Source organism: Rhopalosiphum padi, chromosome 1, assembly GCF_020882245.1.
Source record: "Rhopalosiphum padi isolate XX-2018 chromosome 1, ASM2088224v1, whole genome shotgun sequence".
NCBI lineage: Eukaryota > Metazoa > Arthropoda > Insecta > Hemiptera > Aphididae > Rhopalosiphum > Rhopalosiphum padi.
In genome coordinates, this window is record NC_083597.1 from 37891663 (window position 1) to 37915028 (window position 23366).

At 26.3% G+C, this 23366-nt stretch overlaps 4 protein-coding genes across 5 annotated transcripts; 1 reads left to right on the plus strand and 3 right to left on the minus strand.

Annotated features, from left to right (window-relative positions):
* Positions 1–371: 371 nt before the first annotated feature.
* LOC132931770 (alcohol dehydrogenase class-3) lies at positions 372–3331 on the minus strand. The gene is made up of 8 exons (XM_060997757.1): positions 3124–3331; positions 2811–3054; positions 2518–2738; positions 2012–2228; positions 1436–1566; positions 809–944; positions 578–716; positions 372–491 (listed from the first exon to the last, which is right to left on the minus strand). Exons 1-8 carry the CDS (start codon positions 3142–3144, stop codon positions 467–469), a joined length of 1134 nt encoding a protein of 377 aa, XP_060853740.1. The 5' UTR covers positions 3145–3331; the 3' UTR covers positions 372–466.
* Positions 3332–6949: 3618 nt separating this feature from the next.
* LOC132918169 (DDB1- and CUL4-associated factor 12 homolog) lies at positions 6950–10603 on the plus strand. The gene is made up of 7 exons (XM_060979289.1): positions 6950–7141; positions 7245–7653; positions 8790–8993; positions 9059–9355; positions 9596–9755; positions 10064–10215; positions 10275–10603. Exons 2-7 carry the CDS (start codon positions 7246–7248, stop codon positions 10434–10436), a joined length of 1383 nt encoding a protein of 460 aa, XP_060835272.1. The 5' UTR covers positions 6950–7141; position 7245; the 3' UTR covers positions 10437–10603.
* Positions 10604–13889: 3286 nt separating this feature from the next.
* LOC132918168 (neutral alpha-glucosidase AB) lies at positions 13890–17419 on the minus strand. Its single transcript, XM_060979287.1, has one exon. It carries the CDS (start codon positions 17161–17163, stop codon positions 14440–14442), a length of 2724 nt encoding a protein of 907 aa, XP_060835270.1. The 5' UTR covers positions 17164–17419; the 3' UTR covers positions 13890–14439.
* Positions 17420–18224: 805 nt separating this feature from the next.
* On the minus strand, positions 18225–20642 carry LOC132918170 (integrator complex subunit 15). Of its 2 annotated transcripts, XM_060979291.1 has the most exons (7): positions 20493–20642; positions 20129–20216; positions 19808–19923; positions 19323–19734; positions 18758–19142; positions 18515–18618; positions 18225–18440 (listed from the first exon to the last, which is right to left on the minus strand). In XM_060979291.1, exons 2-7 carry the CDS (start codon positions 20205–20207, stop codon positions 18364–18366), a joined length of 1173 nt encoding a protein of 390 aa, XP_060835274.1. In that variant the 5' UTR covers positions 20208–20216; positions 20493–20642; the 3' UTR covers positions 18225–18363. The 2 variants fall into 2 exon arrangements, with proteins under 2 accessions (XP_060835274.1, XP_060835273.1); XM_060979290.1 differs by lacking the exon at positions 20493–20642 and having other exon boundaries at positions 20129–20394.
* Between the last annotated feature and the right edge of the window lie 2724 nt (positions 20643–23366).

Below are 23366 nucleotides of genomic sequence, written 5' to 3' on the forward strand. Positions count from 1 at the left end.
TAAACTTTAATTTTCTAAAAATTGGCCCTTTAATAACTTTCAATTGCCCATCCCTGATATATAGTATAAAGAATTAAACAATAAGTATTATTGGTAATTTCAAAACACCAATTAACACAAAGTAATAAATTCTTAAGAATACTATTAAAACAATTGAACCTAATAATTAATGTCCTCACAGCCAATGTACTTATTTATAAAAAATATAGATATTCATTTTAAATTTTCATAAATAATTAACAAGTTAAAAAGGTATGTTGGTACTTGGTAGTGTAATGTTTAATAATATGTAGTTTTGACTTGTAGCATTACAATAAGTATATTTTTTGTTCCTTGGGTTTTACTTAAAAAAAGCAATAATTTATGAGTCATTTGTAAATATAACTTATTATTTATTTTATAATTATAATGTTTATTTGAATACAAATTTTATATTATTTTACTTTATTGTATTTTGTAGTCTGTACTAAAACTCGAGAACTGTACGAATACTGAAAAAAAAAATGTAATTATGTTTATAGAAAATCCAATATTTTTATTTTATAAATATTATTTGATTTTAAATAACAACAACTACCTTTTTCCTGAGTGCAATAATTCAAATCCTTCATTAATAGATGCAAATGGGAGTTTATGGCTTATGAACTCGTCTAACATGAGCTTGCTATCCAAGTATTTCAAAACTAATTCAGGAATACTCTCTTTACTTTTCCATCCTTGAAACAATAATTTTAAATAGTTTTAGTAGATGAAATATACCAGTTTACACTTTTTAATATCTAGATGAGTAAACAAAATTATCAAATACCTCCAAATGCAGTTCCTTTCCATGTACGTCCAGTAACAAGTTGAAAAGGTCTCGTAGAAATTTCTTGACCAGCAGCAGCCACTCCAATAATTACAGATACACCCCAACCTTTATGGCAAGCTTCTAATGCAGCTCTCTGTAAAATTAATAAAATTACATTTTAACCCGTCGTTGGTCGCGTCTTTTTTTTGTATTTCTTTGGTCGCGTGGTGAGAGATTCTCTCACCTTCTTTAAATGTCATATTTAAACTACCAAAACACATTTATTATGTAAATGAACACTTAAAAATATATACATTACACATTTAAATTTAAATAATCATGCATTAACTGTTAATACAAAAAAAAAATGTTTTATTCTTGAATTTGCGTATTACATATACAGGAATCGCAGTTTTAGCACTTTTTGCTACCGTTTTTACACCAATTTTAAGTATTACAAAATTCTTTGTGGAGTTCTAACATTAAGAGGAGTATCTGATAAGGTAGAGCATAACTAATAGGCAATAAACTAAGATCAAAGGCAGTGGTGACAAAAATATGATCGTGGTGAGTGATTCTCTCACCACGCGACCAATGACGGGCTAATACAAAAAATTCAGCATATTATTTTTGTATTTCACTTACCATTGTTTTGACATTTCCGATACATTCAAATGTATAGTCAAGTCCACCATCAGTCATCTCAATAAGAACATCTTGTATAGGTTTTTCATACTTCAAAGGATTTACAAAATCAGTAGCACCAAATAATTTAGCTAAAAAGTTAGGGAAATTATAATATTACCTATAATATTAATGATATTTTGTGACTTCATCTAAAGCAATGTTTCTCAACCTTTTATCATTTATGTGCCCTCCCCCCCTCTGAACCTGTCACTACTAGCTGTTTATTAGCAGTTTATTTTTTGAAATCTGGATCCACAGATGATAAGTAAACTTGTAATCCTGAACTTGTAGAAAGTATATTATTACAATAAATATTGTTGATAAATGTGTATGGTGAACAGGAGCTCTTCATCAGTGTAGTAATCATGATCGAAGCTCAGAACATTCTTTTTTTGTGTCAGCTCAGAATGCGATAAAGGATTTTAAATAAATCAATTTCACCTTTTCAACCATTATGCTTTTTTTTGTGTACCCCTCTACATTCTTAAGTTGAGAAACAGTGATTTAAAGAACAGATAAGAAGATGATGTGAACCTAATTCAAATTTGCTCTCATTTATATCTACACCAATGATTTTCTTTGCACCAGCGGCTTTACAACCCATAATGACTGCTAAACCTACAGCTCCTAAGCCAAAAATGGCACATGTTGAGTCTGGTTCGACTTTTGCAGTGTTAAGAGCTGCTCCAAATCCAGTTGAAACACCACATCCCAAGAGACAAATTTTATCAAAAGATGCAACAGAATTTACCTAAATAAAATAATTAATATAAATAATAATAGTAAATGATAACTAATTAACAATATTTTCATAATAAGTAAAAAAATTGATCTATTCGCAAAATTAAAATAGTTTTTAATTATAGCTAAAAACATAATTAAATTAAGTTATTTATTTAATATATTTAATATCATGATTTAAATATTAAATGAAATAAATAATTGTATTTAAAAAAATGTTTAATTCTCATGTTTTATTTAAATTAGACTTAATCTATATAAATCACAATATAATAATATAAGAATAATGTATTACCTACCTTGCATAATGAAATATCTGCTACCACAGTATATTCACTAAACGTTGAACATCCCATAAAATGGTACAGGGATTGTCCCTTACAAGTAAAACGAGAAGTATTATCCGGCATTTTACCTTGACCTTGGGTAAGTCTAATTTTACTACATACATTTGTTTTTGGAGACAAACAAAATTTACATTCACCACACTGTGGAATGTATAAAGGAATAACATGATCCCCTAAAATATTATTTTAATTCATTTAAGCATATTATTATTAGTGAAAAAAAGTTTTATAATATATTTATCAACCTGGTTGGAATTCTTCAACATTTGGACCAACACTTTCAACAATTCCTGCTCCTTCATGACCCAAAATACAAGGAAAATTTCCTTCTGGATCATTACCATCCATGGTATATGCGTCAGTATGACATATAGCTGTGGCAAGTATTTTTACTCTTACCTCATTCTCCTTTGGTGGCGCTACTTCAATATCTTCAATTGTTAAAGGTTTCTTTGCCTCCCAAGCAACGGCTGCCTTACATTTAATTACCTAAAATATTAAATCATAACTTATTAATATTTCATATATTACAATACAGTTGTATTCTCATTTTTGCACCTTTCCCACAGTATCTGCCATAGTATTTGAATAATTTCTGAAGCCGCAAGATTACTTGGACACTAATTTCAGGAATATACTAACTTATATAACTAACAAAAATTGTTACACAAACATAAAGTGACAAGGCCACAGGTTTTAAATAAAATAAAATAAATTTCTATTAGCTTGCATCAGCCATCAATTATTTAACTCTTATCAAAATTAACAATCAACAGGCCTGTAATAAATATAAATAATATATCAGTGCATGGTACCAAAAGAATAATTTTTCAAATGTTATATTGAATTTACTTCTATATAACAAAATAAAAACTATTGTTATGGACTGATAGTATCAGGGAACTGCCATCTGCCATACTTATAATTTATAAATTATAATATATAAATTTGACTGTTAGGTGTTAGCAAGTACTGGCAAGTAGGTAATCATTCAGCTGTACAGTAAGTGTTTATTGTACCTCATCAACGTAAATCTAAAGTAGTAAAGTCACTGCTTAATGATGAATGATGAATAGTACCTATTTATAATCAATGATATTACTAATCGGACCCATTCAAGTGACGGTTCAGACAAAATAATTATTTTACTATATAAATATTAATTACATAGATTTTATAACTTATAACAAATAACCAGTAACCATCACTATTAAATATAACTATTGATCATATAGTAGTTAATAATAAATGCTTATACGGTAGGTTGAATTATATAACAAAATTTGAAAAATCTCATTTGAATATTTAATTTTGTGAATATTTGGACTTCAAACAGTTCAAATAACGATTATAAAAAATAATTTAAATATTTTTAATTTCTATTCAATAAACTTATGACTTATGAGGAAACTTGTATTAGATTTTGTGAATTTTATACTGCAAGATATTTGCAAATTTAAGTGACTGATAAATTGCTTTAAACTTCTAACTTTGCATAGTTACTAAGTTACTTAGCCTAAGTATTGTTATTAGTTTTATTATTAAAAAAAAAGTCGAATTTTTACTGCTAAAGAATTTCCATTTATTCCTAAGAATTTTCATTTTGACCTAATTTGATCCAGAAAACTTGTAGCATCAATATTAAAACATTATTGTAAATTCAATACATTTAACACTCCAATCAGAATCTTAAATCTGTAAAAGATAGGTATACAAAACTCAGTATTGTATTTCCTAATAAGTAATAACTATAATTATAAGTCTTTCCTTCTTTACGTCTACAATCGTTTGATTAATCTCCATGCATCTTTATCATCGTTACTCAATTCCTTTAGCTCCAATTATAGCTATTCTATATAGACATATAGACCATATAGTACCTATATACCTATTTAATCTATTCTGTGATTCTACCCCATGTCCATCATGATTTCCTTCATGTACTCCATCATCCAGCTTTGTCTTCCTCTTCTAATACCTATTATCTTATTAACGTCGTCTTCTATGACACTTTTCGATAGTCTATCATGGTGTAGTAAACCAATAAGTATCAACAGATATTTAATAATTTAAAGATGAAGATTCATTGGAGTAAACTAATTTACTTATAAAGTTATGATGAAATAGATGACATTTCATGAAATATTTAATTATAACATTTCAAGTAGCAAGGATTGGTATAATTATACAAATTATTTTGCTTATCTAAACTAGTAAATATTTTTCTAATTGTTTACTTATTTTTAAAATTATCAATTATATTACCTGTTACTAGCTGTAGGATTGAACGTATACATTTTCTTAATTTCAACATATAAAAATAAATTTAAGAACAATATATTAGGTAGGTGTATCACGATATTGTCTTGAGAGTTTAATGAAAATATTTAAATGTTTTATTAGCAAGATATTCAGGGGCGTATATACGGGGGGGGGGGGTGGAGGTTAAATACATGTGTCGTACATATGTCGACATACAGAGCCGTGCCACGGGGGGCCTAGGGGGCATGCGCCACAGGCGCATGGCTTAAAGGGGGCGCCAAAAAAATTGAAATGCATTATGATAAATAAAATAGGGGGCGAATATTTTTAATTTTTCCTTGGGCGTCATATCTTAACTGCACGGTTTTGTCGACATATGTCCAATAGCTTATGACTCGTGTATTATAATACAATAATACACAAGTCATAGGCTATTGGTTTACATATGGAAAGTTCAATCACTCTGTATTCCTAAGGAAACACGCTGTGACATCAAAAAGGCACTCAACGTGTTAAATTGTTAAAATTGTCTAAATATATGAAAAAATTGGAATAGGTAATTATGAAATAGGTATGTAAAAACATGTGTTCATAACAAAATATTAAAAATCAAATATAGCTCATTTTATCAAAAATCTTGTGAAACGAATTAACCTATAACCACTTGCCGAAATTAAAAGGTACATCATAATGTCACTGTAAAAATATGTATTAAGATATAAATCTACGCCCTATAATCAGGATTGGACCAGGACACTGGGATATCTCCCAGTAGGTCGCTATGAAAATGAGCCTACATGTGATGGGGGCTGCAGTAGGCTATTTGGGGTAATGGGATCGGTAATAAGCAGTATAAGGGGCCTTTGTACATGTAAAATGATAATAATGAAAAGCAGGGGCCGGTTAAAAAATTATTTTCCGGGCCGTTTGTATGAGGTAGAGTCTAGTGGTTTTCAACCGGTGTGCCGCGAAAAATCTATTAATAATTTTATTAATATGTATTTATATGTATCTATAGGTATATAATAGATATATAAAATATGTTTCACATATTATATGGATAGGTGTGCCGCGAAAATTTTGTAGGAGATGAAGTGTGCCGCATGGTTAAAAAGGTTGAAAACTACTGAGCTAGACCAATCCTGCCTATAATCATGTCATAACTTAATAGTAAATACGGGATTTAATTGTTCTAAAAATAAGTCAAAATGGCAATGAAATATAAATAAAAATTGCATAATAATATCAAATTATTGCTCTAAAAAGGCGTAAAAACGGCAAAATAAAAATTATAAAATTGTATAGGTATTATAAAATTATATACATTTAATCGAAATGCTTTCTTTAAAAATATTATCGATAAATATGTATTTTAAAAATGTCAATTATATGATTAAAGAAAGGTGAAAATATTGAGTTGGCTCTTATATTGTCATTAATTGGCAGACATCTGTAATTAATTTTTCAAGGTATAAAGTTGATACTTTTAATACCAAAATAATATCATGATAAATTTATTATGCATGTTTTAAAAATAAGAACGACTGAACGAATAAACCGTGAACCTATAAACTATGTATAATTGATTTGTGTACACAGGGTACATTTTAATATTTACAGTTGGTCATAAAGGACTATGTGTATCAAGTATTAATTATTTTATTATAGTCGTGGTCTCGTGGGATTCTAATGAATTTTCCACTCAAATCAAAAATCAGGATATCAGGTAATTGATAATGATCTATCTATTATAATGAAATATTTAAATTCAAATTTGTAATTTCCATACATAACTTCGGGTTTCCGATATTCCGATAATTGAATCTTGAATACTTGAGTAATATAGGCTATATTATATTATACTGAAATATAAATGCTTTCCTGTATTGGCTGTATTCTGTAATTGGCTAAATTTGGGTTTTGTAATTTTTGGATACTTTTAGAGTATTAGAGGGAAAATATTTTTTTTTTTCGTATAATGTTTCGTGTGTTTATCTTCAATGTTTATGTTCAATGCTGATTTTCAGTTGCAGTAATGCGACGATAAAAAAAATGTTGTACAATGTTGGTCTAACTGTGACCTACTTATCATCATACTAATATTTTATCTTTTTGTTTTCAATATTTAAAAAATATTTACTTTATTATTTGTAATTTTATTCTTTTAAAATTACTAATTTTGTTAATATATTTGTAATATAATTTCTATTTAATATGTATATTTTGTACATAAATTCTCATGTTGTATTCAATATTACCTGTTCTGAATGACTTTGGACTCGTCAATGCTTAACTAGCATACCATAGGCATAAAGTAAATACTATTTATGTTATGTATATATTATTTTGTTTCATTTTACACGTATTTTTCAATCATAAAATTTATATTGCGATATTCGGTATTATTGTTATTATAGAATGGCACAAACGAGGCGCGTGCCAGTCTTTGGTTCACGGCCACCTTGTGCATACCAATCCAGACTGGATGAACGTAGTTTACAAATTCGTATGACTAGAATGGAACGGAACAGAAAATCTGATAAACCAGAAGATTTTGTTTGCTATGAAGACTCAGACGAAGAAGAAGAGAGTACTATGTCATTGTGTACTATGCTAAACTCTTCATATAATTTTGTTGATTATATAAGAAATCGAGAATATGGAATGCGAGAGTATCGTTCAGTAAATCAAAATCACGGTACAAGGCATATTCTCACACATGACTTATTCAAAGAACGGTCTATACCATTAAAAACAATGAATAAAGTTTTTTGTTCGCAATGGCTTAGCAGTAAGCAAATTGTCTTTGGTACAAAATGTAATAAAGTAAGCACGCTGCTAAAATTTCTAATATATTCCAATAAAAATTATTTTAATTTTAGACTTTTAGAAATTATACTCTTACAATTATTATGTGTAAAATATTAATTTTAATTGTAATAATTACTTTTAGGTTTATGTATTTGTACATTAACACTTAACAGTACAATATTAATTTATGAAAAATAATTGCAAAAATTACATAAATAGATTTGTTATTGATAAAATATGAAGTTGTTTTCTTTATTTTAGTGAAATGAACATTTAAAAATTAAAATTATTAATGACACTGGTTGTTATTGCCACGCCCAGACTTCATCATAGCCACAAATATATAACCGATATATCATGTCTAATTGTACAAATAATAAGACATTAATATCTTTATTACTTATTTATAATATTTAAGAGTATTAAATAAAAATAAGAATTACTATTTACTTACAAGCAGGGTTTGAAAAAAACAACTTATTTTTTTTAAATAATACAATACAAATATTTTATTTGTTTGAAATTTTGTTTTTAGTTTTAAATATTTTTTTTAAATGTTTTGTTTTGTATTGTTTCAAACAATTAAAAAAAAAAAAAAAATTATTTATAACAATTCTTTGTTACAATTATAGTATATAGGTATATTATAAAGTAATATCATTCTTATGTTATCTGCACCATGGTTGTGATTTACAAACAAAATGTTTACTTCATAATAAAATTACAATGTAATTTTCTAAATTATATTTTTTAAATATTGATGTATAAAATGTTTTAAACAAAACCAGTTAAAACACATTCTAACCCTTATTATTGATAATAATTGCTATTATTACTATGGATAGTAGAATAATAACAAACCAGTGGCAAGATAATAAAATGTTCACGTTCATATGTGAGGCAATAACAACCCAGGACCTTAAACAATTAATTTTATAATCTGATCATAAAAGATAAAATTGGTAAATAGGTACTTATAATAATTTACATTTAATAAAAAAAGTAGGCACAAAAATAAATAATATTTTAATTTTAATGAATATATTTAAATTATACTCAAAAATAATTAGTTATATTATTTAACAGCTATCGACTTATTATATCTTACTTATATCTTATTTAATATGCATTTATATTTCTATCATTATTAGTTAATGGTTTATAATGTAAAATCACATGAACTGGATCAAATACCATCGATAAAGGGACGTATAGATGAAGCAGCTGATCAACAAAGTGGTATTCATTCATTAAAAATTAACCCATCCAGAACATTATTAGCAACAGGAGCATATAATTCTAATGAAATTGCTGTGTATAGATTGCCGACGTTAGATCCAATTGTTTTAGCCGAGGTAAACAACATTAAAACATTTAAAAAAAAAAAATGCTACTATTATTTACAAAATTATTTTCTTAGGGTGCTCACAAAGATTGGATATTCGACATTGAATGGTTGGATGATGAATTTTTTGTTAGTGGATCACGAGATACCAAACTTGCGTTATGGCAAGTTCAAGATAAATATCAAGAAAAGTATGATTCTGATGGTGATCTTATACAACCAATTACTCAATTTCTCAACCCTGCAGTTATAAGAAGTTGTAAAACAGCACAAAAAGTCCGAGCAATCACATTTAATAAGAATTTAAAAGAAATGGTTACATTGTCACTAAATGGATATGTTCATGTTTGGGATGTTGAGCGTTTTAGACAAGTAATTGCAATTTTATTTATTAATATTTTTTAAAACAGCTTCTTCAATATTCATTTATTAAAATGTATTCTAAAAAAATATTGATTGCTTAATTTAATAGGTATTAAGGTAATCCAAATATACATGTTGTCATTAAGAAATTAATTTTCATTTAAGATCAAAAAATGAAATGTTCACAAATACATTTATACAATTTTGTATTTTGTTTACTAATTATTTATATATTATTTTGCATAACAGAGGTTTTCAAGAAGATTATCATCTTGTCAGGACAATGTCTGCATGGCAATGAAAAATGATAGTAGTTTATATGCTGTTGGATGTCGTTCATATACACTATTACTTGATGCTAGAACTTTACATACCATAAAGAAAATCCCTGCTAGATATAGTGGATGTGGTTCGTATACTTAAATACTTTTTTATTCTAACAATTTATACTTTCTAGTACATTTTTAAAATGGAATTTTTTTTTTTATTATTAAAAATCATTGTTATAGCTTATATATTTTGTTTTTTACAATAAGTAATTTTTATATTAGTTTAAATAGTGGGAAGATACTTAGTAGTACCATCCGATAAAATAGAAAAATTATGACTTTATTTAATTTGATTATACAATTTTAACTATGTTTATTAGAAATGTTATAGAATTGAGTATAATTCATGTAAACTTTTCCTGATTTAATTATTTATTTATTGTTATAGGAATTAGGTCTTTAAGTTTCCAAGATAATGTAATCACAATCGGAACAGGTGTTGGTGTTATAATGTTCTATGATATTCGGGCAGGAAAGTACTTAGAATCCAGTATTAATTCCAGTAGAGCAGTTGTTTTAAAAACAAGTAGAGGTTATGTTGTAAGTATTATTATATATAATTCATATATAATTTGGTAATTTATAATATTTTTTATCAGTATCCTGATGAAGATTTCATGGTGGATCAAGGGTTCCAACAAGTCAAATATACACCAGCAATTTATACACATTGCTATGATTATTCAGGAACAAGATTATTTTCTGCAGGTGGACCGTTACCAGCTAATTTATGTGGCAATTATGCAGGCTTATGGCAATAATATTACTACAATTTATTGTTTAAATATTATTTGTAGTATTTTCATACTACATAAACACATTTTACCGACAATGGATAAAATATTTCAGTATTTTGTGAGTGGCATTCCTTGAGTCATTAAAAACTATGTGCAAAATATTGAACTATTTAATTGTACAAGCAAATTAATTGTGCTTTGTTATAATTAATATTTTATCTTATTGATTTTGAAGTTTGAACATGAGAAACACTGAGTTTTTTATAAAGTATATCATGTTCTAGGAGTAAGAACTAAGACTATACTTGGCTGGAATGAGTGTTTTTATCTAGTGATTTTATTGAATTAAACATCTTCACAATTAATGTAAAAATAATTATTAATGTATAGCAATTACTATAGTTAAAGGAACATTCATTCTTCTTGTATTAAAATAATCGACTATTATATTTCTTTTTCCATTTGGTTTGGTTTTTAATAATATTTCAAATTATAATTAACAACCTTAGAAATAGAAAAAAATATTCATTATTAAAGTATTAATATATTCCTTGATTCATCAAATAAAATTCGTAGAAGTGACTATTTAATTTCAAAAATACATATAAAATGTTTAATTTTATTTATGTATGTGAGATTTATTTATGTGTTAAAATAATTTAGGAAATATTGTTTTTATATATAATATAATATACTTCAAATATTGAATCAATATTTCTTAACAGGTAACGCTAAATTCATAAAATCAACAAAATTTATAAGATAAGCAAAAATTATTGCTGTTTCATGAATTAGATATTTTTTTTGTTAAATGTATTATTTGATGATACTGCAGCTCTATAGATAGTAGTTACTAATTCAAAATAACTAAATAATTAAAATAAATTGACCAAGAAATGTTATATGCCAAAATTATTACTTTTAATTTAAATACTAAAATATAAAATTATTAGCAAGCCACACCTTTTGATTGATGGTTAGTAGCAGTGTTTCTTTCAGACAATTTTCTTGTGGGGGGGGGGGCATTTGAAAAAATCGGAGGGGCAATTATAATACCTATTATTTTATTTATACAATATCACATTATTATATTATAATAGGTAGTCTGTTAAGACTGTTAATTTAAAACTATAAATTTTAGACTAACTGCAGACCTTTTAATAATATAATAGCTTACCTTATTATGATTGTCAATGCTTTGATGATGATTAAGAACTATACTAAATTATTAAACAAATATCATTTGATTTTTTATCGTTTTATACAAATTTCAATGAGTTAGGTACACAACACACATTAACAAATAATATAGTAATAGTCAATACACTTCACCGTTTAGACAATAGGAAAGTAATAGGTACATTATCACAGTGAACAACAATGATACACATTACAAACTAATGAAATACCTACAAATTAATCTGATATTATTTTTGGTGTTTAATAATTTATAGTCACCGTTGTTCCATAATATTATCTATATGGTTACTGATTACTGATTTCCATCGGGAAAAAAAAAATTTATAAATAGAATACCGTATTGACTCTTATTGGATGTATCTTTTATTTATTGTTGGTGATTCGCCGTGATATAGAATTTACATAATACCTATGACTATTTGATTTTTTTTTCTATTCTACAAATTTTCTCCGGGGGGGGGGGGCAAAGCCCCCCCGGAGAAGTACCTGAAAGAAACACTGGTTAGTAGTTCTCTGACTTCAATGTAAAGTTCATTATTTTTGCGTGCTCTAAGACAATACATTCTAAGCACATATTAATTTTATGTAATAAATACTTCAAAGTAAAAAAATGAAACTTTTATTTTTCATTTTCAAGTAAATTTATTAATTATTAGTGTATATATTAATATATATTAATACATTGTATAAGCTTTTAGTATAAATTCAAAATATTGTATTAAGAAGTATTGTTTTTATAATATTTGCTTTAGTCATTTTTAGGTCTTTTTCTTTTATACAAACAAATAACAAATATTAATTGGTTATTTGGAGGCAGATACATAGTGATCACATTTATTTTTAATAGTTATACCATAAACTGTTCCTTATTTTAGTAGTTTTTGTATTGTTTTTTTTTGTCAGTTAAGATAAAGTGTTAAAGTGCGTAAAATTAAACTGTAATTATCTTATTACAAGCATATACTCTACTCTAAATAGTCCAAATAAGAGTCACCCATGGCAAATAATATATTATTATGTTTATTAATATGCGTTCAGGCACTACTCGCTTGTCAACCCTACTGAGTCAACTATCTGTATACCTGCTGTGTCATAAAGCTACACTTTTGTGGACAAGTCGTCCACTGTGGGAGTTTCTTATTTGGTATAAAGTATAGTTCTGTACCTTTAAAAAGAATTTTAATTATTTTTCAAAAGCATTGTTGTAAACAAATCAATTTTTGATAGTTTTTAAGATATTTAAATCTGGGCTCTATACATTCTACTATTACTTCAATTATAATTTTTTATTTATTGATAAAATGTAAAAAATATTGAGTTATTTTAAGCTATAGACTTTTGAAATTGTTTAATTTCCTTTTCGCAATACATTTATTACATTAATTTCATACAAGTTAGAAGTTTTAATTGTCATAAAATGATAGAAATATGAAACTTATTTTGTGGTTGAATATTAGTTATTACTATACTATAAAACAAAATATGTTACCTGACTTTATTAAGATTATTTTTTTCTAAATATTTAAAAAATTCAAAGCTATTCATATCATTACCAATCTTTAGTTCCTTTGTTGGTATTGACCTAATAACCTATAAGTTAATAACAATAATACACATTGACATTACATCTAATAATCTACCATTCTACTACATAATAAATATATATTTATATATATATATTTTCCTTTCAGATTTCATGAATTTTACAGTACTAAAAAACTTAATTACTTAAAGTAAAAATTGTTAAAAGATTTCTAATAGATTTATTCAGTTATATAACACTTGTATAGCAAGTGTATTTTATGTTTAATAAACAAAACATATGAATTTAAGATACCTAGTCAATTGTGCAATTTAATTATTTAATTATAAATAAATGTTATATCTGCATTTTGTCTTAAAGATGTTCACGGGAAGTAATATTTATACACATTTATATTGTATACATAATATATTTATACAATGTATTCCAAAAAATTTTTGTATACTAATTGTATAAATTCTTTTCCAAAAAAAATACATAACCTAGCTTAGGTAGTGTCAGATAGGACTATAGTATACCAAATACTGTTGTATTTTACAATATGTAAATATTACTGTCAATTTAAACACATTTAATTTACAGTTTCTTTCTTTGAAACCTAAAATTCTTATTTGTTTCAATATTACTAACATCCCTGGATAACAATACTATATTAGAAACATATATTTATGCACACATTGTAGAACTGAATTTACTTTTACCTACTCAATCTAATATAACTAAATAATCAAAAATTGAATAAACCAATAAATATAATATAATACTCATTTGCATATTATTAATTGCATTACAAATAAACAAAAATAAATTGTTTGGTGTATAATAAAATTAATTACAATATAATTTTGATTGCAAGAAAATAATGAAATACAGATAGCCAGAGATGAACATGATTTTGTAGGTTATTATTTATAAATTAAAGTAATTCTCTGCACTAGTAATCACAATTTAAGATATCTTAAGCCGTACTAGTAATCATGGGACGGATTATAGATTATTTGTATACAATTGGACCTTAAAAAAATAAACAAAATACTACTAACTGATACTCATTTAATAATTATAAATAATTTGTTGATAAACTGGTTGGTCGATTTCATATTCATACATATAAACAGCCAAAAATGTGACATAATTCTAATAAGTATACTATTATTTATTAAAAAAAATTTCTAAAATGTGAAACTGCTATTGTTCACTACATAAAATAAATACTTAATAATTAATATTGATTCAAATACAATTTTTTAGTTACAATATTCCATCACATGTTTAAATGTATTATTAAAGTAAAGAAATCGTCCAATTTTGAGCTATTCCGACAGCAGGCTTCCGCACTGTTAATACTTGATTATGAGTATTGTATAAAACAGTTAATTCTGACAAACTACCACCATTGACCTGTATACTGGCTTTGGTGAATACATTGGGAATACCAACAATCATGACTTTTTCGACCCATGATTTAGTATTGAAATCTTCACAGTGTAAACATTTTGAAATCAATTGGTTATTGATGTATTCATATTCAATGTAGTTAAAATGTCCATTTCGGTATTCAAAACTTTCTTCATCATCAATATATAATGATCCTTTAGCTATAGCTTTTAAGTCAATTGCAACTATCAAAGTATACGGGTCGTCCTTCATTAAGACAGATGATCGGCGAACACGTTGCTTAGTAGGAACTATTGTACCACCGCGTTGATACACAGGTACCTTGTTGATTGGCGCTGGTATTTTCATCAGTCCATTAGTTTTGATAGGTTGGTAAGTATCTCGATCATACCAAATTTCTTCTTGACCGGGGAAATAACAAGTCAACTCTTGTACATTTTGATCCAATACAGGACACACCAACAAGACATCACCAACCATAAATTCATTATCAATGTTGTTCAGTTGTTCTTCATAAGGAAATTCAAAAAATAATGGCCGTATGACAGGTGATCCAGTTAATTCATGGTTTTTAAACAATGAGTACCATAATGGTAACAATGAATATCTCATTCTGATGGCATCACGAATCAAAAATGTAGTCTGTTCGTCAAACAACCATGGTTCTCGACGTTTTGTATCTATGTGAGCATGACTTCTGAAAAATGGCAAAAATGCACCAGTTTGGTACCAGCGGATCAATAATTCTTTATCGGGGTTATTAAAGAATCCGCCCACATCCGCACCACAAAATGAAATGCCCGAAATTGCCAATGAGAGACACATTGGTAAAGATATTTTTAAATGACTCCAATCAGCCGCATTATCACCAGTCCACACTGCAGCAAAACGTTGAGTACCAGCAAAATGAGATCGGGTCAAAATAAATGGTCGTTTTTTACCATTTGATCGCTTCAGTAGACCATCATATGTGCTTATTACCTGCAACAGTCCATAAATATTATGTATGTCTCTGTGTTCATAACCTCCATGATGAATACAATCCTTTGGCATTGTCACTTCTGGTCCATTGAAAACAGAAGGCTCATTCATATCATTCCATATAAAAATGTCCTCTGTAGGACCAACAAAATTATCAATAGAATAACGAGAAGCATAATACTCTTGTACTTTAGGATTCATGAAATCTAAATAGCTAGAAGATCCTGGCCAACACCAACCTTCATATACATCACCATCCTTATTCTTTACATATAAATCATTATTGAGTGCATCATTATGTAGAAAGTAGTTGGAATCACGTTTGATGTGTGGATCAATAATAGTCACCAACTTTCTGCCTCTGCTAGTTAAATTATTAACCATTTCTAAAGGTTCTGAAAACCTAACTGGATCCCAGGTAAAATATTTTTTACTATCTGTGTACTCAATATCTAACCACATGACATCCATAGGTATGTCATGGACATCAAAATTTGTTTCTACATCATGGACATCTTTTTGGTCATTGTAATTCCATCGGCACTGATGGTAAGCCAAAGAAAATAATGGAGGTAGTGGAGCTGTTCCTGTCAGTGAAGAATATTGTCTGGTTACATCTAGAGGTTTAGGACCCAACATTATAAAAAAATCAATAATACCACATTCAGAAATAAAATGAGCTCTGGGAATGTCTTTATCAGTTGATGATCCTGAAACTAAATTTACTATTGATTCCACAACTGATGTGTGTTCAGTATTTCCTTTTACACCTGCTATATCTACCCATGTTTCAGCAGCATTCAACCAGAATACTCCAACACTGTTCTTTTTTCCATGTCCCATTAAAAATGGAACAGCTCCGTATAATCCCATTCCATTGTACAATTCATATTCGAAAACATCCAAGTTATAAAATCGATATGGGTCATTACCACTGGTACCTTTCAAAGCTAAACTATCAGCATGTTCTGGCAATCCATACAGAGAAGAAGAAGAATATAATTTGAAGTCCATTGCAACTGCAGAAGGTCCACGGGGCTTAGAATCTTGATGTTCCTTAAAGTATTCTTCCCATGACCCTATTTCATTGTCTGCAATTGATTCTGGCTTAGGCCGATAGTGCTCAAATTGCATTAGATTATCGTGGTTTACCCCTATGGTCAACTCTTCGTTAACATAAACATCCAATTTAAATGGGGCTATCGTGATATACACCTTAATAATTTTACTTAATTCTAATTCAACAGTTGATGCATTTCGAGCCATAACCATTGGCTCTGTAATTGGTTCCGATACAAGAGCATGCACTGGTTGAAACCTGTTGAACATTTGATTCCCATCTTTGTTGATGCGAAGACGAAGTGTACTATCCTTGAGACCATCCAGCCGCATTCGTAATGAAACATCATCAAAGTTTGTATTTGTTATCAAGGCTTCAAGGTATTTATCCGTCAATACAACACTGTCGGGTACTAGTTCAAAGGCAGATTTTTGGTTTTTGTTCAAGGAACGACAACGCTTACAAAAGTTACTTTGCTCGCATGTCTTAAAATTACCACGGTCAACCGAGTACACGGTTGAACCAATAATGCATACAAAAAAAAGTATTAGGTGTAAAAAACTATTCATTTTATATTTAAACGTGAATGATAGGTTCACTAGAAATTATACAATATTAAGTTAATAAAGCACACATTAACATTGTCTTAAACAAAAATTGTTATTGTTGTTTAAGTCAATTTGAGAATGTTATTGTATTAAATAGTACTTAACTTGTAATAAGATACAAAATGTATTTTAAAATACAAAATCGTTGTCTTCTAACTCTTTACACTTATCTCGGAACTCCGGCGGTCACTACTCACTTGTAAATTTTGGTTTTTACACTAAAAGATTTTATTATCATTTATCAAATATTTATTATCGCAGAACTTCAACACAACAATAGAACTACAGGCAATAAACCTAACCTAAAAATGCCCGGCGACAAAATTAAATTTATCTTTGTTTACTCCATGAAAACTAGAAATTCGCGGATCGTCATCGCTGTCTCTAATAATTCTATTATATTTTTAAAAACATAGTAAATCACGGACAACGGGACAAAGATACATATTTTAATCCGTGTAGTAAACTATGGTATTTTAAATAATGCATAGTGTATGTCAAACAAATTACCCGGTTATTGGTTTTTACAGTATTGGTAAACAACAGTGTATAAAATAGTATACTACAGTATTTGAGTATTTGACCATACTATTTAAAAATCACTGAAAATTATTATTAAAAAATAAATATATATATATTATTTTCAAGGCAATAGGCACTTCAAAATTTAATTTTTTAAGTGAAAAATATGATAACTAATTTATTATTATTATTTAATACCTATATTTTAAGTAGATTTGGAAAATAATTAAAAGTATTTTAATCTAATGGTGGCATTGAAATCATTGAATATAAGTAAATACTAAATACCTAGGACTTATCATTGTTGGTAGCTTATTATTACTACACTTTTTATGTTTAGAAGTATTTTATTAAAATATATTGAATCTATTACAAGTTATATTTGGTTATTTTTTTTTTCATTTAATCTGTTCCGTGATATCCACGACTAAAAATGTATTAAACTAATACCTTAAACCGTGATTATATTTCAACCATGGCATGTATAAGAATTATTTAAATTTACTATTATATAATCAAATATTTATATTTACATAATCCTTACACAGTATTTATAAATTATAAATAAAAAAATTATATCATAAATTTAAATATTTAGTCTTCTTAAATAATATATTATAATATTTTCCATTTTGAACTTTAAACTTGAATACGTTTAATAAGTGTTTTTAAAACTTCATTCTCCGGGAGTGATTCTAATTGATTAACCAAATCCTCTGGAAATCATAAAGAGTACAAATTAATTAATCAATAATAATTTATACTTAAGGAATAGTTTAATTTGTCTTACGCTTATTTCCAAAAATAGTATCAGATATAATAGCAGCATGTATGCTTTGAGTTAATCTTTCTACCACTATTTCAACAGCATGTAATGAAGCTTGATCATTTGACCTGAATTGAAAAAAAATGAATAATTAAATTTAAGAATATGTTTATATATTTTATTCAAATTCTCAAATAAATAATCATTTAAAGGTTATTTTATAGTTAAAATAAAAAGTAATATAATGATGTATAGTAAAATAATTACTTAATAGTCTCTTCAATAAGATCTTTTAGTTGTTGAGGTATAACAGAATGAACACTTAAAGTATAAGGACGACTAATTCTTGGATTTTGTTCTGAATATACTTTCCAACCTTGCATAACACTTTCAATCAATGCACAATGGAGTTCGGAGTACAATTCTAAGTCTTTATTATTTTTCACACTAAGTGGTGCAAAAAAACACCACCTGAATAAACCTAGAAATGGCAATGTGGCTGCCATTGGAATAGCACCACTGGGCAATGCGCGTTGTAAATCTGTGTAATGTGCAGTGAAACATAAACAAGGATCAGAATTTATCCACCGTACAACAGTTTCTAATACAATACGAGGTGGCTCTTTGATACTCATATTTGTGTCGGTAGTTTCTAAATTGAATAAAAAAATTATTATGTTATTAATAACATGGGTATTTACTATAACTTTTAGCACTTTTAGAGCTAAAAAAAATGTAATTTGGATTTTTTTTCTTTTATCACAACTAGAATATTAAATGAAAAAAAATGTATACATATTTTTAATATTATTACTATATTATTTATTATTACTTGTGTTAAAATAAAGTTCTGATAATGAAGTCATCAAATTGGCAGTGAATAATGGAGCATTTTGTGGTAATAAATGTATTGATGTGTTGTCAGCACTTATAAAAGTAAAAAATTTTTTTACTAGTCCATCAGCCAATTGTGAGCTGTACTTAGACGAACAACCCAATTGTTGCATTTGTACACCAGCAGATTGTAGTATAAGATTAGAGTAAGTAGATATGGCCAATGATACTAAGCTCACTAACATATTAGTTCGCTGAGGAGGTGCACCAAATTGGGGGAACAAAGTCATAAATATAGCATTGAGAGCGGTATCTCCACAACAACTATCATTATCTGGTTTAATTTTTGTTTTATTGAAATATTCACAAATCATTACTAGTAGCTCTAAGTACCTAATTCGAGACATTGGCTGTTGAAAAAATTAAAATATACATAAAAATTAATCAAAAGATTTTATTAAATAAAAATAGTTTTATAATTACTTTGGTAGATTTTCCTTCTTCATTTGTTTCACAAAATATAAATTCTGATATTAAATCCATTGCAAGATCTTCATTTAAATGCTGTTTACGAGATGTCTCACCATTAATAATAGTCTCTAAATTAATAATAAATCTACTTTAGACATTTCTTTAGTATCGCATAATATACATACTGATGGTAATGTACAATAAATTATAATAAGTATTGAATTTAATGCATTTTTTGTTCAAATAATAAATCAAGTAAATACAAAATAAAAATAAAACTTTTGTCATATTTTAAATATTTTGATTAATTTTGATATAATAATAGATACTTACGTATTTGATTTAATGCATTTTCAGTAGAAAGAGGAAAACCAAATTTCCTTAGATTGATTTTGACTTCATTATAATCCATTTTTCTTCTCTAAAACAAAATTATAATATATGTAATAGGTATACAATTATTATTAGACATTTATACTTATTTTTAATTTTGTAATTTAAAATAATAAATTATAAACTTTTAATTTTATAGCAATTAATATTATTCTATAATAAAATATTTTATTTATCATAAATAATAATAATTATATATAACAAATATTTTTCTGTGCAATCCGTAATACCTAGGTCCCTAAATCCTTTAGATAGTATACCAACTACAAATTAAAATGATTATTTTAAAATTGATAATACTTACTAGTGTATATACTAAGTACTAGGTTTGTACTGTTTATATTATTATTGTAATTATTATTTATTATACAAAAAATATAATATAAATTTATAACAATAATTTACAAACGTATTTGTGATTTGTATTTTGTATTTTTGTATTTTGTATAATAAATAATAATTATTATTATCACTGTTCCTTATTATCTATACAGAATATAATATATATATATATATATATTAATATTGTGGTTTGTTGTATTTACTCCGTGGGCCGATACCCACAGATAAGCACCATAGATAATATATTAAATGTATGCACGATGTAGAGAAGATACATCGTGTATTTACGTCATAGACACAGTTGATCAGATAATATCTATAGCCGTTGAATCATGACAAATTTAATTTAATTTGTCAAGCGTGGAATAGATTTAAATTATCAAATCTATAATTTTAAATTTTAATCGATTCTTTGATTAAATATTTTAATAGTTTAGATTTAGAACATGGCTAAACAACAAATTATTTAGTAAGTGAGTGCTGCATTGCTGTGCGTTAGGTGTCGAGTATTTTCAAGAATTTTACCGAGAATCAAAAATATTTTCATAATAGAACAAAAAGAAAAAAAAAAGTTGAAAGTTTCAAATATCTAAAAATATTCAAGTCACTATTATGGGAGTATAAATTTTTAATTCAATGATATATCATTTTCATAACTGATTCATAAAGAATCATTTATTATTTATAACATTTATTTTACTTTTAGAATTAACCATTGACTTTAAAATATATTTCAAAATCAATTGTATTATGATAGTTTGATATAATTTTTTCTTGAATATTATAATAAATAATAATTAATGATATATGTTTATTCCATATTTTATCAATTTATCTTTTATACTACCTATTTATTAACTTAATGGAGTTTTGAATTTTAACCATTTTACCTGTTTAGAGTATACACTAGATTCAATTTTCTTTCAAAAAATGCCTACATTTTTAAAACTTTAAGCATTTTATCGACTACGTATTGTATACTGAGTATACTACTCATACACACACGCACAAAAAAAACATTGTAAAATCAATACATTCATCAGCTACGCTCAGAATCTAAAATATGATTTAACTTAATTTTTCTATATCAAAATAATAATTTAAATTGAAAAATTCTCTTAACCAAATAATATTCTAAAACTGGTGTGAAGGTACTTGCCAAGCTGTCTATGATAGCTCTGATGTATTACGTCCATGACTACAGTTATTTGTATATTTAAAAAATAATTTGGTTTCTAAACTAGGTCTAAAGTGTAGTTGGTTCTATCCTTTATCTTGTAACAATTATTATTAAGTAAATTAAAGACTTAGGGGTGGTGTCTTTTTAAATACATTTTTTTATATACCTATGAGATAAAGGTGTTCATTTACTGAAAGTTGTCTGCACAGTCCGCTTTTATAATACCACGGACTGTGGCTTAATCTATTTAGCTATGTCACTTAGTATCTTAAGGTACTATCTTTAATCGTGGTCACTGACAACAGATAAATATTCAAATGTCTATCAGGGATTATTTAATATCCTAATTGAAAGTGACGGTAATGTTACTATTATTTGACCTCAATAACTAAATTAATTATTAGTAAAAAATAAAATTAGCCATTGGTCGTACAATCTCTCATTAATGTAACCACTGAATTATTATATGTACTAAGGAAGCTCATAAAAACAAATTTTTATAACAATAAATAATAATTATATAATATTTAAATAAATGGATAACATGGATACAATATTAATTTAGATAATAATGGTAATAAAAATTAAAACAAATATAATTCATACAACATAACATAAAAACCTATTAATTACAATATTTTTATAAATAGATAAAAAATTAAATAGTGAATAACTCATTTATTTGTTTGTATACATAAAAATATAATATTATTTAATAAAATAATGGTTGATAAAATAACATGAAATAGATATAATGAATAATAATGTAAAAATTAATTATAAAAGTATAATGGAAACATAAGCAGAATTAAATAATTCAAATATTATTTTTTTTAATGACTTATTAGAACTTTTTTAATTACTAATTTGTTTTGTACATTTAATTTTTGATTCACAACGTTTATAGATAATATTTAATACTGGAATTTATAAACTATATGGAATAACTATATCATATATAATGAAATATGAATAAATATTATCAGATATTCCTTTATTAGCTTGGTAATAAAAGATTATGGTCATTTATACATATGTTCAGATTATCACATGTAAAAACAAATATTTTTTGTTTCAAAATAGTAGTTATTTATTTGAAACTTAAAACAAATAAACAAGTTAAATATAATTTTAGTTACAATTTAAATTTCATTAACTTTTATAATAAATAATAACAATAATAGGTATTTTATTTTTATGGCAAAATCGAATTAGACATAAAAAAAAAAAAAAAAATAGTTTTGTATTAACAGTGATATAAAATATCTTATTTTAAAAAGTCAAGAACTATTGATTTATATTTAAATACAATGAAACATGGTTACTTTTCTTGATTTCTTAAAAAATACATTAATTAAATATTTTTCAATTTTTAATGTCAATTCTATATAAAAATAATAACATTATATAAATATTTGTTTCATTAAGAAAAAAGGTACAAAAATATAATTTTGATTAACTTACTGAAATTTATATATTATAAATAATGTTAATAAAATGTTAACAATAAAGAAAAAATACATTTAACAGTCAAAAAGTTATGACAATCTTTGATATAAGTAATTTAAATTGTATCAAAAATAATAATTGCTTTCTTATTTTTATTAAAAATAATAAATAGCACCTTAGGAACAATTTAAAATACATACAACAAAA